This window comes from Brachyistius frenatus, unplaced genomic scaffold, assembly GCF_029030835.1.
Source record: "Brachyistius frenatus isolate BFR_SWC_R1_liver_20210118 unplaced genomic scaffold, ASM2903083v1 Contig_118, whole genome shotgun sequence".
Lineage (NCBI taxonomy): Eukaryota > Metazoa > Chordata > Actinopteri > Embiotocidae > Brachyistius > Brachyistius frenatus.
Genome location: NW_027210717.1, coordinates 1,087,983 through 1,106,420, shown reverse-complemented (window position 1 = coordinate 1,106,420; position 18,438 = coordinate 1,087,983). Strand labels below are relative to the sequence as shown.

The 18,438-nt window shown below is 41.6% G+C and overlaps 1 protein-coding gene across 1 annotated transcript in view; it reads left to right on the top strand.

Moving 5' to 3' along the window:
- The window catches only part of man1a2 (mannosidase, alpha, class 1A, member 2), a 148,293-nt gene that overhangs the window by 103,482 nt on the left and 26,373 nt on the right, over positions 1-18,438 (top strand). The window contains exons 7-9 of the mRNA XM_069713409.1: positions 8,009-8,103; positions 11,650-11,773; positions 12,175-12,268. Coding sequence (XP_069569510.1) covers positions 8,009-8,103; positions 11,650-11,773; positions 12,175-12,268 — 313 coding nt within the window. The remainder of the gene's footprint in view (positions 1-8,008; positions 8,104-11,649; positions 11,774-12,174; positions 12,269-18,438) is intronic.

Sequence of the window (18,438 nt, the reverse complement as noted above, 5' to 3'; positions counted from 1 at the left end):
AAGCAGGAAGTAGTGAAGAAGAAAAAGGACATCTTCTGTATGTGTCTGTCCAATAAATAACTAGTATGCTTCTATGGATCCTGGCTTTTTAGAAAATGTTACTTTCCATTTGAGCACAAACATGAAAACAATAGACGTGTTTATATGTTTTTTTTTATATAATGGATCCCACTGCTTTTCTAAGACGCGCCCTGCGTAGCATTCAAGCGCCAGGATTGGTCAGCGTCCATGAGCTTGTGAGCCAATAAAAGCGAGTTGACCTTGACAGCTCTGCCACAGCAGAATCACACACACCGCAGGTCTGCTACATGATGTAATCCCTTTCAATAATATCCGAAAAACTCATTTCCAATCCAAAGGTCACAGGAAATAATCTGCTCGTACCAAATCCAAACTTCCTGCAGTTTTTGTGTTCATTGTTTGTGTTCGAGGCTCAGTGTTTCGGATTTAGGTAGATCTATTGGCAGAAATGTTTGATGACCTGTTGTGTTTTCATTACTTTACAATCAGCGCTTCATATCTACATAAGGAGCAGGTCCTCTTCCATGGAGGCCCGCCATGTTGCTATGGTAGCCCAGCACAGACAAACCAAACACTGGCTCTGGAGAGGTCACTGTAACTCTTTTAATTATGCAGTTTATCACCTGTTATGTAATGTTATTGTTTTGCATTTAATATAATATCAAATATCCACAGAATATGTCACTTTGTCAGCGGACATCATCAGTTTACTCAGTGACAGAAGAGGGTCCCAAAGGAACATGGTTGGAAACACAATGATTTATTTACGATTCATCGTAACGTTTGCCCATTGCAAAGATTTGTAAAGGCAAACAGAAGATGGGAATTACATAACAGGTATATGATGTGACAGTTTCATCACCTTTACACAAAATATCAGATTCAAAGAAGATATAAATGCCTGGTGCTAACCAGAACATGTTATGAGGTGTGTTTCCAACGAACCCGAATGCAGACACAACAGCGGAATCTCAGGTGAACCAAGTCCTTTATTTCTCCAAGGTATGGGTAACCAACAGGAGGTACACAAACTGTCAAATGTGCGGGTCTGCGCTACGCCACTCCAAGAGGCAGCTGGCTCTTCCGCAAATGTGGCTGGCAGGCTGACGGACAGGCAGGCAGGCAGCACGCAGCGGGGGCGTGGGTTAGCTGAGGGAATCCCGAGGTCCTCCTCAGCACGTGACAGGCTGACGTAGCCGGGTGGCGGAGCTTCGCTGGGGAATCCCGAGTCTTCTCCACAGCGAGCGGCAAGCTGAAGTGGCTTGGTGGGAATCCCGTGGTTCTCCACCAGCGCAGCTGATTTACCGGATCGACTGTGTGACGTCCGCGACTCTACACAGGATGGCCAAACCTTCGACAGCTGACCTCCGAGGAACGAACTGGAAGGTTTCTTCGTGCAGGTGATACCCGAGGCTCGACACTGGACGGAAAGGCAGGGTCGACTGTGTGACGCTCGAAGCTCGACACAGGATTGCCAAGATTGCAGCAGATGATCTCCGAGGAACGATCTGTGATCTTCTTTGTTCTGACGAACGGCAGGCGGGCAGGAAACAAAAACGGGAGTCAGAACCGGAAACTCTCAATGAAGAGATGGACAGACTTACGGGACGGGATGTCGGGTAGGAAAACGGACAGACTGACACTGGGCAGGCAGGAGACCAGGGTATTTGTATCAGCAGGAGGTGATCACAGGAATGCAGCACAGCTGTGCTGACGGAGAGAGGCGTGGCAGTGGGCGGAACTCGGAGGACGGTACTGCTGAGGAGAAACAAACAGACGGGGGAATGACAGGACACAAGAGGAGAGGTGATCGGGGGTAAAACAGAGGAAAACACACTAGGATCAGACAGGAATCTTAACAGAACAATCAAAATGTTTTAGTGAATAGTGGAAGAAAAAAAATTACAATCTGTGCCAAAACTAAGGACAGTAAAAGTTTGCGAACTAACGTCAAATCAAGCACACTGCTGAATAATAACTTTGGGTTTACAGCTGGCTTCATAGATGAAGACGTAGTGGAAACTGGTTTTATTTACTGTTATTTTACCGTTTTTCTTCTTCAGTGAAACACATATTGCTGATAAAGCTTCACTCGGCATCTGTCAAAATCAACACCGTCTGGCTGGACATGGACACTGACCAATCCTAACGCTGGAATGTGTCTTAGCAAGAAACCCAATGGGATTCATAGAAATATGTCAGTCCTCTCTGAAGACAAATATCTAATGATGACACTGCCAGACTACCCTTCAACATATCTTTGACATTGTGGGACTACAGTGTGTTGTTACTTGTAACAGCTGGTGTTAGCACCGTTCCAGCTAGTCATCTATGTCCTGTTGGTATTTTTTTGCTCATTTTTGCTAGACAAAATGTATTGCTTAACTTTGTCTTGTTTCCTAGTTGTGTGTTTGGAATATTTTCGTATGCATGTGTTTGTGTTGACAGAAAGAGACCTGTACATCCCTCAGTGATCGATTTTGAAGTGTGCTGTAGTGCATTTTAAAAGGCTGAACACTGAAGCTGTCAGCCCTGGAGGGAGAATGTGAGGAAACACGGGACAACCGAGAGTCGGGTCTCATCCTCCTCGAGGATTTTTACCTCAAAGCTCTCAACATCCTAATCTTGTCTCCTCGCTACAGTAAATAAAAAATATGATGTCAACAGAACAGATGCACAGAGGCCTTGCAGTTCTTCGGCTGCGGTGATTTGGAGACGTGTCGAAGAGGAAAAGGACACGAACCTCATTTTGTTTCGTTGACAGTGTAGCACCGCTACATTTCACCATCCGGTAGATGTTGGTAGAATAAGACAGACTGTCAACGTTAAGGTTGAATAACTTTCCTTCAGTATGAAGAATGCAAAATAAGGACGTGCCCGAAAAACTGTCCGTGCCAGATCTCTCAACAGCCTCCTCAGTTTTTGTTTGTGTGAATTTGATTTGCTTTATAAAAGTACACAATTTTCTCACAACTAATATGTAGAGCAGGGTAATTATTATTTTTTTCTTAACATGGGTCAGTGCTGGCTGGTTGGGTTGTCCATCCGTCCCAGGGTTGTGAAAGTGATACCGTAGAAGTCCTCTAGAATTGCCGGCTGCTCACAGCATAGATACAAAAGTTGTGGTGAACGATGTGCTGACTATTTCAGGGAGTTTTCAGTTTTCCTGCCTAAAAGCATAAATGCTTTTAAATGAAATAAAATAGTTTGAACAAAATCAAAACAAAACCATACAAGAACTTTTCTGAAATAATATCTTCAAAAGTTGATGAACTTTTGATTAAAATCAGCTGAGATTGGTCTTTGTACATAATTAAAAGCAGACCGAGCACCAGTTGTCTTTAATGCAATAATTCTCCATATTCAAACATGATAAGAAAAAATGTAAAGGCAGTAATCAAGCAGAATCTCTGCGCCTATCTCAGATTGTCTCAGTAGGTTTGTTTTAAGGAACAACAGTACCACCTTGTTTCTGGCTGCTTGTCCCTGACAGCAGCTGTTTCTCTCATCCCTGCCTGGAGATGAAAGCAGGGGAGGAAGATGATTATCATAAAGTATACAGTTTTATCAGTGAAGGCGACTGGCCGTCTCCTTTGATGGGTCGTTTGGAGCCCGTTCCTGCTTGATGGCATCAGCAGCCGGATTGCCAATAAAAGTTGGTTAAGAGCCTCCGTGAGGCCAGCAGACAGGCCACGGATAGATGGAGGGGTTTATGATGAGTGGGCAGACACTACATAACCCCTACACACACTCACACACACACACACACACACACACACACACACACACACACACACACACACACACACACACACACACACACACACACACACACACACACACACACACACACACACACACAGTCACTCACACTCACACACGCACACAACACACAGTCACTCACACACACACACACACACACACACACACACACACACACACACACACACACACACACACACACACACACACACACACACACACACGCACACAACCTGACACATGTTAACATGTCAGTCACATGCAGGTGGTGATAACAGATCTGAGGTTTCCCATTAAGCTGGTTTCACTGGACTGATGTCAACATCACACCAACACTTCCTATTACCGTCATTGTTTTCTTCATTTTTCAGAAATACGCAGGAACACAACATTTTATTTGGAAGGGTTTTTTTTGTTTTGTTTTTTGCTCTCCAGAGTTATCTACTCCACCATGGTTTGCTTTTCCATCAATATACACAGTAGTTGACATGCTGAAACTCAGCTCGTTAATAGATGCTGAGTCATAAACTCTTCGGCAGAATATTTCAACATGGGAAATTTGCTCCTTCAAAATTACGCTGAATGTGTTTTTCCATTTTGAATTGAGGCAGGTGGAGGAAGGAGCTTGTAAGAGCCCAAGGTAACTCTTCCACAGTTTCCACACCTTCACACGTTCTGCCTTTTCAAAGTTATTTCAATCATTCAACTTTTTTCGGTTTACCGTACAAGAAGGAATTAAAACATTCTTGGGATTCAAATGACGTAAACCGTCTCCAGGTACAATCCTCACAGCAGGAACCATTAACACCTGTCAGACGACTGGCAAACAAACAAGCAATTATGATGCTCACCTATAAAGCCTCATAGTTCAACATCAATCAATAGAAATCCATTAAAAATGGTCTGGTTAAGTTGGCAAAGGTCCAATGGATTCAATCTAGTAAAAATAAACACAGACCGCTGTGAACATTTCAAATTTCCCAACAGACGTGCAAAATTTTCCACATACTCGTAATCATAACTTGAGTCTGACTGAAAATTTGCAATATACTGATATCAACATGGTATGTTCACTTTGCCCTTTTGATCGCCACCTTACTTGAGTCAATAGTAGCTTCAGTAGAAGCCTTCAGTAGCCGACTAAGAGTCTGTGTTTGAACGGAGGTGGAGACCCACTTCTGTTGTTTAAAGATCCAGTCAGTTGCAACCGACATTGCTGATAACTGATGTTTTGTATTGCAAATGAACGCCGGTATGCTGGTTCAGTGAGACGCTTTGAAGAGGAAACAAAGAACATCACGTATAATGAGAGTCAACTACAAGCTAGGGACTCGTTCATCTGAAATCAGAACATCCATTCAAATATGAAATTGTGCAAAGAAGAGGAAAGTTTGATTTGTGTCTATCCTACTGTTTGACCAGCATCTGTCCTCAGGTGTAATATGGGATAGATATTTACTTATTTTCCCTCCTCTGGCTTCTTTTTATCAGTTTCCGTGCCTCTTTGATTCCCTCTCAGGCTTCCGAGTATTTTTTCTTCCATTCATTCAATTCATATCCTGCTCATATGCAGCCCTATCTTTGCATCTTTTTGACAGCACTCTTCCCTCTCTCTCTGTTTCCCTCCCCTCGTCTATATTTGTTTCATGTTTAACTCCACAGTTTGACCTCCAAGTCGTCAGGACAAAGTCCCACTGGCTGCTTAAGTATTCTGCAAACAGCAGCATGTGCTATTGCTCCCTTTTACTTTGTGAGACAGAAGGAATTTTCCATAGATCTGGTGTCTCTATGAAGCTGCTCAGCCCTGACAGATTGTGTAGATGAATCAGCCTCCGTCTGTCCTGTGCTGAGGTGCTTTTTTTCTGTATGCCAGTTATATAACGCCCCTTTTTGTGCTTTTGTCCCACGACTGTCCTCCATGAGCCATGATCACAAATTTGGAATTTTAACATTTTAAATAGAAGGAAAGAAGCTGTCTCTGACTGATCTTTCTCTGGACTTGTCTGACCAACAGGTTTATACGCCCGTCTAGCTCCTATTCAGCCGTCACAATTCATTTTCATCAATCTTACAGTACATTTTCTAAAAAGAGATTTCACCCTTTCTCACATCAAATTGTCCAGGTTATATTTAGATTTAAAATCTACTTGGCCTTGTTTTTATTATAAATGGATCATCTAAATGGACGACCAAAAGTCCCCACTGTGGGATTAATAAAGTCTAAATCTAATCTAATTTTAGAGTTTTCACAGGCAGATCATTTGACTTACTTCTCATAAATTCCCTGATAAGCATCTTTGTCTTTATTTTAAGTTACTTTTAACTAGATACAATAAACATGTCTGTAAAACATTAATTTCAAGGCTGTTGAAGCTTTATTCTGAACAGTATGTGTTGAATGTAGAATTACAAGAACGCTAAAGACTTCCTGACTAGCAGGAACTGTAACATCAGCTGTTTGAGTCATGGTTTATTTAGTCCACGTCTTCAACACTGAACCTCACCAGTATTCAGTAATTTCCTCTTAAATTAGTGATTTATTCTCTTGTTTCTTGGCCTCCATTTTTTCAGTTGGCTAAAACTAAGAATTCAGAGCAATGAAATTGAGAATTATTTACTAATATTCAGTGTGTTTCACTCATTACTGTGCTGTAGTCTGATCTCAAGTCATTTCATCTAAAAAAAAAAAAAAAAAACAGCATCTCGTACTTCAAACCATTCAAAACTCATCACAGTTCAATTATTTCTACACTGGAACCAACTTATTTTAAGATTCATGTATGTCATGTAAAATGAACGAGCTGTTTTTTGTGTGGTCGTCTGCAGTGTGCTACAACTGCAACAGGACAAATGGTCAAATGTATGGCCAACCATGTTAATAAAAAGCTGCTATGCTACTGTTTCAATATGAAGAAGCATTTAGTGGTATTTCAACATTAAAAGTTTGAAAATCCGGCGACAAATTGGAATATTCTGTGTCGATTTAGTGTTTCAGTAAAATGTTTCTCGTCATTTGTTTTAGTCGGAGACATTTTCTGCATCACGTTGTTTATGAATGCTGTATTTTCCTCTATTTATTGCAGCTGTGTGTTTGCTAGCTTTCATAATCCTGAATGCAGCTCTTCACGCTCGTCGTCCTGCTGCGTTGGTCGAGTTTGTGTTCATTAATTTGCAGTTCATGCTGTGAACAATTCATATTTTTGTATGTTTCGCTAGAAATGCATTTTGGAACAACTTTTCGAGCGGAAACTTTCTTTTCGTGAAATGATGTGAACTTATAAATGTAGTATTCTTACACAAGTTTCAGATGTTTTCAAATAATGTGTTTTCATGCAGAGAAACTCTAAGATGGAAAGAAAAACTACATGTTGGCTCTCCGTGGATCAAAGTAATGAAATAGTGGGAACTTCTATCAGGTGTTTCTGTCATGAGAAATTAAATTGACCATAAATGAAAGTAAAAGTTTGTCTGCCGTTATAAAAGGATCCGATGAAGACTCGTCATGAAGAGTGACTTCCTGTCTCGTCATAAGGCAGCTTGACTTTTATGAAGCTTGATAAAAACCCAATTTCCTCTGTTTGCCGCTGAGCAGATTCACACCATCCGCAGCTCCATGTTCAGCCTTCAGCATTTGCTTGTATCCACTTTAATCAGCAGCCGAAGAACCTTCCTCTCCTTTTATCTCCTTGATTGGCGTGCTGAGAAAAGAACAAGGGCTGCAGCGTAATTTTCAGAGCCGTCATCTGTCAGACGAGTGCAGGAACTTGTGTAATCTCAAAAGGAACACATGTCCGTTCGTCTGCATCAGTCTGTATGAATTAGACGCCGGTCCCGATAATAGAAATCCAGCTCTGGCTGTGTGCTTTGGTCTCTCGCTCCTCTCAGCCGATGCGGTTTGACCTCCGAGCTTTTCAGTGCAACATTTTGCACGACTGCAGCACAGTTTGAAGGGGAGGTTTTGCATAAATTAGGGTGCCAGTCTCCTCCGTAAATCTGCTCGGCTCCGACACTTTGTGGCCGTCATTTAGCGATCGTCTGTCTCCTGCCGTCTCTCTCGGTTCCGCTTGCCTTCATCCTGCATTTGTTTTGGTCGTTGGCAGTTGTTTTATGTTTGTACCTGTCAGGTTTTAGAGGAGAATATTAAGCAGAGAAATTGATGGACTGTCACGTGTGAATATGATGAAAGTGAGTTGTAAAGTTAACCCTCTCGTCTCTCTCTGTGCAGATGTTCAAACTGAAGGCGGTCCAGCTAGCGGAGAAGCTGCTCCCTGCCTTCAACACGCCCACCGGGATCCCCTGGGCCATGGTCAACCTCAAGAGGTGAGTGACACGGCCACTGAAAACCAGCCTGTCATCTGTTAGCTCCACGCTTCGTCACACATGACAGCTGACTGACCGATCCAGAGAGTTACTCAGGTTCATCTGATGCCCCAGTGGGATATTTCAGTTTTTAGGAGAGGAGTTAAACCTGTATATTTTTTACTGGACTGCCTGTTTACACGTCAATTTCTTCAATACTTTTCACAAGGTGTTTCTGTTTTTGTTTTAAAGACGGTTGATTTTGACCAGATTATTAAAGAACGTGCCTTCCTACTACTCACTGTAAACTTCTTATCAATTACCAAAGAATAATTGTTTGTGCAAGAGACTGGTGCATCGGAGAGGACCGCTTCAGGCTCCGCAGAAGTCTGTGTTCAGGAAGCAGGACAAAGTTAACCCACATCTCTGTATTCAACCTCTGGTAAACAAAGCTGAACTCCTGTAGCTGTTCCTTAGATCAGACATACATGGTTAACGACATCACTTCAAACTGACAGGTGGCTCCGTTGTGTCTATGAGTTCATGTATCACACCAGTGGGACAAGAATCAGGTTGATTAGAAAGTCCTGATGGGAGCTTTCCAATTAATTGCAGCGCTACAATGCAAACATGTAGTATAATGTAGTATAATATTAATCCTCATCTGGTTAAATGGCTTATTAGTGCACATTCACACCAAATGTTTGTCTTGTCATGTCTCCACAGATCCCTCATTAACTCAGAAGGTCTGCGTCCTTATTCACAGATTCATTAGACTAAAAGTTCCTCCTAGTGGCGAAAATTCTCGTTTTCTAAGAATTTGCCCTTAAAGTTGAGAGTAGATCCTTGTAAAGATAAGAGCTATTCACAAAGCATCGTAGCGCTGAAGAGAGCTCCTGAAGTGAAAAACTGTTCGGAGCAGAGAGGAGGACTTTTAAGAGGCTGAAGAATTTCTTAATCAGTGAAACAAAATGCAAGAAGTACAGCGAGGTTCAGAGAAATATTCTTCTAACACTGAATGACGACACGTTAATGAAACGCTAGAAATTATATCGTGCAGAGATGATGTTTGTGGTCGACCTCATCTGAGGCGCTCGCTTCTTCCACTCAACACAATCACACAGAAATTAAAGTGATCGCAGCGCCAAGATATTTGATGACTGGAAAAATGACTCGAGTCTGTCGCGACCTTCATCAGCAACGATCGCACACAAATAACCAGCGGTTTCACAGCCTCGTATTCATTTTATTTCCACTAAATGTCACTGACCGTTCTGTGCCCCTTTATCACCATGAGTACATTTTTTTTAATCAGCCGATCACATCCTTCAAAAACACGTGTCATCCCCTAGCAACGGGGTCGACCACACCTCCTCACTGAGATCAGGGTTTCTGTTCTTTACCTGCTCAGTTGCTCTTGAGAAGTTTCTTAAATCACTCCTAAGAAAAGACTCCTTGCTAAAGTTTTTTAAGCCAGGTTAAGATCTCTTAGAGGATTCGAAGAACGTTTGTGAATACGGCCCCTGAAATGGCAATCTAGCAAAAGTACAAGAGCACACCGCAAGAATACACACACACACACACACTTGCTTATCAACTGTAATTAAGGCCCCTCTGATACACACACAGTCGCATCACACATCCACAATCTTTCTTAAATTCATTAATTAAATCAAAGCTTGTAAATGTTGTTAAATGTTACGTTCGAGTCCTGAATTCTTCTTTGAGGTCGTCAATCTGCAATAATCATACAAACCTGGGAGTTATTTTTTTTTTTAAAGCTCCCACACACCTCGTCCACTTTCTGAGGTCTCTCTACTTCTGCCTGATTAGGCCTCTTCACCGGGATGAGTGGGTGTACAAACTGTGCTGCGGGGGCAGGACAGCGTACACCCACATCACTCATCACATGATTCGGTCACCTCACGGTGTAGCTCAGGTCAAAGTGAGACAGTTCTGAGTAACTGATAGCAGCTGTGTGTGTGTGTGTGTGTGTGTGTGTGTGTGTGTGTGTGTGTGTGTGTGTGTGTGTGTGTGTGTGTGTGTGTGTGTGTGTGTGTGTGTGTGTGTGTGTGTGTGTGTGTGTGTGTGTGTGTGTGTGTGTGTGTGTGAGAAGGGCTTTTATTCAGCTGGGACACTGTTTTGGAGCCTGTGTGACTTTGTGTTTTTTGAACAGCCTCTAAGTGTTCAATTCAAACCTGTAGTGGGTAACCTGTGTTACTGCAACAGCTTTCCTGTTTTAGTCTGTCGGGTCACATCACCATCACAGCTCCAGTGCTTTCTCCTCCTCTCATCAGTTTGTGCTTTCTCTTTAATTTTTTGTCTTTCTTTACACCTGTGAAGACAGTGGGAAACTGTGTGTGTGTGTCTGAGATCAGATTGTTGATGATATATGCAGCACAGGAGAGGGTCTCTTCTCCAGGTAATTCTTAATTTGTCAGAGGCGACGCTTTGTTGTTTGTATTAAACTCCCACCAGACAAACACACACCAGAAAAAAAACAAAGCCACACACACACACACACACACACACACACACACACACACACACACACACACACACACACACACACACACACACACACACACACACACACACACACACACACACACACACACACACACACACACACACACACATCTGCACACATCTGCACATAAATGCCCTCTTGAGCAATTATCCACACAGGAATTCAAACTAAACAGAGACGCACACACGAGTGACACGCCTCTCTGATTTCCATATGATTGGAGAGATGAGGCGCTCCATGCTCTCATGTAAAATTGAAGCAGCTCCAGATGCCTCCTGTGTCACATATGGTCATGAATAAATGGTGTTTTACCTGCTGAGACTGCTACCAACTCTGGAGCAGGTAGTGAACTTGTTGCACAGATGACTCGTCTCTGCCAGGTTTCACTGGAGGGGAAACATATTAAATTGATCATATTGAGGTTGATAGTTCCTGGTTTGATGTTATTCTGAAGCTGCAGGAGGCAAACTTAAACAACTATCGCCTTTGAAGACGTGCTGTATTTAAGCCTGAATCTAACTGACATGTCAATTCTTACTCAAACTTTATTATTTACAGAAGATAGTTTAAATCAAGTATCAAGATTTAATCATTAAAACTGCTTTTCATTGTTGTTTATTTTCTTAGTTAGATTTAGTTGTTATTATTTTCTTGGGTTTTTTGCTTTTCCTTAGATCGTTATGATCCATTCACTCATTAGTTAGACTTATTTTTTAATTGTAAACACTTTTTTTGGGCTGTTCCTGTTAAAGAAGTGTTTTTTTTTTTTTTTAAATGAAGCCTCAAATCAGCCCCAAATCTCCGAACCTGTTAACTACGTGTTGGTCTTAACCCTGTCGACTCAGGCAGATACATGATGGTCCATTTTAAATGAGTCAGTAAAAATCTTTATTACTTTAACTTGAGTGTACAAGATTTAACTTTTTGTTTCTTTGTTCAACCCTCCTTCTCCCCTCCTGTCTTCTCTCTGTGTCTTCATCACCTCTTCCCCTCTCCTCACCCCTCCCTCCTTCATCCCTCCTCCTCCTCCTCTCCAGTGGTGTTGGCCGTAACTGGGGTTGGGCGTCGGCGGGCAGCAGCATCCTGGCTGAGTTTGGGACTCTCCACATGGAGTTTGTTCACCTCACGTACCTGACAGGAAACCCTGCCTACTACCAGAAGGTAACACTGTGAAGCCACTACGTGCGTGTGTGTGTGTGTGTGTGTTGTGCTGTGCTGTGCTGTGCTGTGCTGTGCTGTGCTGTGCTGTGCTGTGCTGTGCTGTGCTGTGCTGTGCTGTGCTGTGCTGTGCTGTGCTGTGCTGTGGTGTGCGTGTGTGTTGTGTCTGCCTACGTGCACGTCTGCTGCTCAGTTTATGCTACTGTGAAAAAAGTTGATGTAATTCAGTCAAACATGGAACACAAAACGTACTGAGAGCTTCAGTTTTTCTACCAGAACATTAGTTGTGACTTCCTGTGCACCTCAAACACAAAATGGAAAATTACGACATGGACTTGTCTGTGATTGAAAGATAATGGTTGTAAGGTGACTAAATAAACTCCTCTTACTGGTGTTCATCTCAGGTGATGCACATCCGGAAGCTGCTCGCCAAAATGGACCGACCCAATGGGCTCTACCCAAACTACCTGAACCCGCGTACGGGCCGCTGGGGCCAACGTGAGTTCACCTTCTGGATTAATTTCACACAGTTATCAAGTGGTTGTAGTTAGCAGGCTGCTTTACCAGGTACATACATGTTTTCCTTCTACATTACCTGCTCTGTTGAGGTTATGAGCGCAGATGTAGTGCTGCCGGATCAACGCTGCAACTTTTTACTTTGGACATTTCTTCTACACATTATTAAGAGCTTAAGAAGAATCATCTCTAAAAGCGTTTGTGACTATGTAAATATGTGACTATTGAATGTGACTATTGAATGTAAACTCGTCAGCGTAGAAACAGTAGCTAGAATATAGAAATGAGCCATGTACGCACGTGACAGGTGTAGTCCAGTACTTGAACATGAACCACTACACCCTTGATATCAGTAAATTAAAATAAAGCTAAAAAGGCTCTTTGGCTGAGCATATCATGAATGTTAATTTTTAATTGAGTTATTTTAAGTTGCAGCGGAACAAAGATTGTGCTTGAATTCCTGCATGTCTGATGTACAACCATCCATTTGGAAAAAGTGTGGAGATGCTGTCGAGAGCTTCAGATGATCACGTGGTCAGAAGTGCTGTGAAGAGAGAGAGGAGAGATTAACACTAAGCGAGGGAAAGACGAGGAGCACAATGGATCTTCTTTAATGAGAACAAATTGAATCGAGTAGAAGAAGACGGAAGTCGGGGAACACAGTATTCCCGCTATATTGATTACATTTGGCGGGCTGCCCGGGGAAATTAACAGCTCTCTGACTGAAGTTAGACATGCGGTGACTCGGTATTCTTCCGCTGAAAGCTGTCATTTCTGGTCAGAGTCATTTTCAACAAGTTTATAATTAAACTGGAGAGACACCAAATACATGTTAGTTACACCTAAAGTAATGGAGCATTTAGCCCAACGCGGGGTGAAGGACGAGCGAGCAGTGTAATTATGCTCACGCTGAGGAAACAATAACTGAGAAAGAGATGCAAAAGAAGCAGCACAACATATACAAACACCCGAAGACCAGTGTTGTTACTTTCTTAGTTAAACGATATGTTCTGCACTATAGTTACACACCGATATGGTGCCTTTCAACAGGTTTTAGAAGCTGTAATTACATTTCCTGTTCCTTAAGTCTGTGAAAAGATCATCTAACATGTACTGAATAAAATTGTTTTAATATTGAGTATAACTGTGATAACCTTCCAACGTTTGTACTGCGGTTACCTGGGTAACGTCATTACGTCAACAGGTCGGATTATTGACATTATCCCATTTCGTGTTATTTTCGTATAATTGTACCTATATTATCGTGAAACACAGAACAGAGTCCTGAAGGAACTTTTAGTTCCTGGAAGGTTCTTGGACATCAGTCTCGGCTAATATGTGGCAGGCGAGCAGTAACTTCCATGGCTGATGTCCCTGAATGTCTCATCTGGTAGTCAGTCTGTTAGATCATCGCGGGATGTTTGCATATTTCTCCCGAATATTACTTGAGGGTATTTAAGTTATAATCTATAATATGTTTATGTTTGTTTAGTTTTTGGCGTTTCAGTGGAGAGTTTTGAACTTTAGGTGCTGAATGACAGATTTGTAGACGGTCGCGGTTTGTTATCTTAAGATTCCAACAGAATATTACAACACTGTAGTTATTATAATATTCCTCTTTGTGTGCACGCTTGCCTCAGAAGTGTGTTTTTAATAGAGCGCCGTAGTTTTCGCCCGTCGATCAGATCTGCTCGGGGTTTGCTCTTCAGTTCAGCGAGAGGAAATGAAAAGATGAAATCTGTTTAAAATTGAATATATTGTGTGGAGTTTGTTTTGTCCAGGGGCGTGAGAGATTGCCATATTATTTCTATTCTGTTTCACAGCACTTCCAAATAAATGGGAAATAGGAAAATTCACATACATATTCACTGAAAACAAAACAAGCGATGGTTTCGTTTCGAGGAACGTGCAGATCTTTCTGTGACTGCTGTGGTGCAGTCTGATGATTTTATTTGTTTTACTTGTCAGGGGAAAAAAAGGAGAGCACTCTTGGACAGATAGATAAATGGAGGGGCTCATTAATGGATGGATAGGTGACTTGGCAGCCAGACTGATGTACTTCTATGTGAACAGACTTTGGGCCAAAGGCAGGGAAAAATAAATGGGCAGAAAATGGAGGGAGGACCGATTGATTGATGGATAAACGAGGGCTTTAACAGATGGATAGTTAGCTTGCAAGCTGCATGACTAGGCAGGCGATGATGGATGTTTTATGTTTGTTTGTGTGTTTGCGTGAATCAGGAAGTGAGAGTCTCTTTGAGTTTGATAAAAAAAAATATATATATATACTGTGAACATGCACATGTATGTTTTCTGTGTATTATTGTGTGTATGTGTCTGTGTAAAGCACATAAAAAGTGTTTCTATGGACATGCACTTTCATATCTATGGGCCTACTTGCATATATGTATGTGTATTGTGGTCTTTTGACCCGGACACATTAATTAGCTCCCCCCCTTGTTGCCTTAACCAGCTATATTGATTAGGAGGTGAGTGCAGTGTAATTAATGTGAAGCTCGAAGGGCAAAAGTGACCTTGAATGTTGTTGCAAAATTACAAATGATGAGGCAAAGGAGCCCCCAGTGATTTCAGTAAGCCATGAAGTAATCATTTCCAATCATGCAACAACTGCACCCTCGTCCACAGTGGATTGTTTGAGGCTGCCCGCAGCCGGACCACTCTTTGCAATGCTTTCTGGGAAAGAAGAATTGAGCTGTTTTTTGATGAAAGCAGCCTAAAGCATGGGAAGAAAATGTTGACACTACACAAGCAGCAGAAGAAAATGCAGAGGCCTCAGTGCTCACTCCATCCACCCAAAAGCAACCAAAAGAAATATGTCATAAAAATAAACACTAGTGAGGCAGTTTAAAATGTGCTGGTCAGTTTCTCTGACGCAGCTCTCAGACTGCTCCAATATAACTAGATAGTTTTTTTACACAATTTAGTCTTTTCAGAGCATTTTCCAGTGTCTGGCCTGAACGTCAAACAGGCCTTGTAGTGTGACCTAATTTAAGAACAGTGATGCGTGTAGCCCGGGGGTCTCCAACCTTTTTTCCTCTGAGAGCTACTTGGACAAAATGAAAGTCTCCAAAAGCTTCTGATGTTATTTACATAGCTGAGCTCCACCCAAACCAGCTGATAAGCTTCCTTAATGGTGACAGTAGCAAACTGATTGTCTGTTGTGATACATTTTGTATCACAACAACTTAAGTTTATCATCATTTGCATGGGGGGGGGGGGGGGGGGCACATGTCTATGTCAAAACCTAGAGTGTGCCTGGGCCCTGTGTGAGTCACGGCATTGAGCTTACCTGCGGTGTAACTTTGATCTCTCACTCACGCTGCGACAGAAACTCTTTATAGCTCCGCCCCCACTATTGCAGTTCTGCCAAAATATTGCATTTATGTTATTTACCTAATTTATGAGCAACTGTTTGTTTCCAGCTCAGTGTGACAGTCTCTGCTGCATTTCTGTCCTCTGATCTCTGTGTGTCACTCCTCAGCCTCGGCTGCACTGACGCGGTGCGGAGCAGACTCAGGTGAAGGGAGCGAGGGGAGATTGTCCACCCGTTAATCGATCGCGTTGATGGCATCGTTCTCTCAGACAGGTTAAAAAATAGAGAAATAAAAAATGCTGAAATCAATCACTATATGCTACAATTTGCTACATCGTAGCTACAATTTATGTTTGAACCTTTCATAATCTACTGAACACCGTGTCGCGGGCTACTGGGTGTTTGCCATCTTCGGGTTGGAGACCTCTGGTCCATCACGTCAGAATCTTTGGTTTTTACTTGCCGAGTTTGACATATTCAACAACATGTGCCTTGACGTCGACCAATAGGATGACAGAGTGCTCTCTGGTCCGGGTCGAACTTGAAGTGTTGCCAGTCTCCCAACACACATGAAAAGAATTGATTGCACTTGAACTGACTAATCTGACAGTTACCGTAGTGAAGGACAAATATACGGTGCAGTCTGATTGGACCAAAAACAGAAGCATCCTCTTATGAAATGGACTTGCCTCAGTTGTTGTGATGCCGAGACGACACTAGTGGGCAAAGAACTACCATTTGAATCGTGTTTTACTTGGGACACAACAAAGCAGTTACCTTGTTTGCTAAGGATTATCTTAAGGCATGTAAAGAGACATCTTTAATCAACATCTTGTCTGTATCTTGTTTATGTAGACACACATTTGAATTGTCTTATAAAGCATTAACTTCTGTGGTGTCCGTCTGTGCTGGAGCAGGTTATTGCCCTGTAAACCCAATTATTGTCGATAAAAGGCCTTTTGTTCTCCCTTTTAACACCTCAGTATAGCGCTGACTAAATACCTTCAGTGGCATCTGTCTTTAAAACAGTATATTTGTCAGGACTCAGTGTTGTTCAGCTTACCTTCAGTAATCAGCTCGTCACAGATTTTTAATAAAAGTCTGGACCCCAAACACCGACATTATATCACTTATCTTGTTAAACACATTTTAAATCAATAATACCAACACCAATAAAGCAGAAACAAAGAACTTTAATGCTCACTGCGTTGCCATGACACCATGATTATCATTCCCACTCTCAGGAAGGCAGACAATTACGGTACATGCAAAGTGTCTTTTCAGATAAATACTCGGTGTGTAAAACATGTTGTTCTGGGAATATGATTGCTATTTGCATATATTTGAACACCTGTAACTGAGACGGAGGCAAACAGGGACATGACACCTCCATTTAAACTCACTGCAGGACCATTTAATCAGAGCTTTTTTAGACTGGGGGCATTGAGGCTGTTTCATGTTAGATACACCACATCAGGGAGGGAAATTAGCGGCAGCCAAATGCAGCTAGAATATGAAAGTGGCAGATTTCAGACATAAAATAATAATTCACTAGAGAGTGGCTGGTGAATTTGAAAATGTGTTGTCAGTGGATTGGTAATTGTTCACATTTTAAAAAATAAAATGTGCCAGCCAGAACTACTACACACAATACACACATTGGAGACACTGTTGATAACACAAAGTGAACACAGAGGAGCAGCTACAATCTGTCTGTAGCTCAAGGTTTTTTTTTTGTTACAGCTTCTGTAACAAGTAAACAACCATCATGTGGACATCTGTCTTCTTCTCAATAAGTCTAATTGAGCTGTAAAATGTTGAGTGTTAAATTCACTGTGTTTTTATTATGAATCTTTGAATTGTTCATATTGAATAAGAGGGAGGGTTGCAGCGATATACCGGTATCATGATATACAATGATATTAAAATTGGTGGTTATCATACCGTGCACAAGTGCTTATTACTCGTATTACTTGTTGAAAAACAAAAAAATGCACAGAACAGAGATGCTCTCCTGCGCATTGACTGCCTATCAGACTCGGCAAAGGGCGGCACACACAAATGCCACAGAGAAAACCAAAGTAATAAAATTCCCATCTTTACCCTCGACAAAGTGATTAAAAACAATCTGGGATGATTTTCAACAAATATTGAAAATGAACACGACTTTGTCCTCAAGGACGGATATCAAATTAGCAAAAAATATGGACACAGTCTCCAAAGGAGGAAACATATCAAACATCTTCAAGAATCCCTCCACGCAGAACAAAGTATGTCCCGTTTGCAACTTTAACGCATAATAAAAACACACCACTTCCAGTCATACCGTCATATTTTCTGAGACGGTTATCATACCGTGAAAAACTCCCACCATCACAACCCTGATGAGAGCAGTGGTCTGATGTAACTAAGTACGGTTACTGAAGTATTATAGTTGAGGAGGACTTTGATGGATTTAAGTATTTCCTTGTTATGCTACTTTTAACTTCTACTCCACTACATTTTGAAGGCAAATAGTGTACATGTATTTTAAAGCTGTAGTTACTTATTATTTTGCAGATTCAGATTAATATTAAATATTAATCAAGTAATACATTATTCTGTATTATTATAGATTAAGCTACTCAGCAGTGCATAAAATAATTGAAATTCTCCATCTTAAATGAATTAAAATTAAAGTGATGCACACATTCATGAATCAATAATTATAATAGAATGATTATAATCTATGTGATTCAAAAATGGGTGTTTCTGCAGTGATTACTTTTACTTCAACTACTTTAGGTACACTTTTGATGCTGATACTTATGTACAGTAT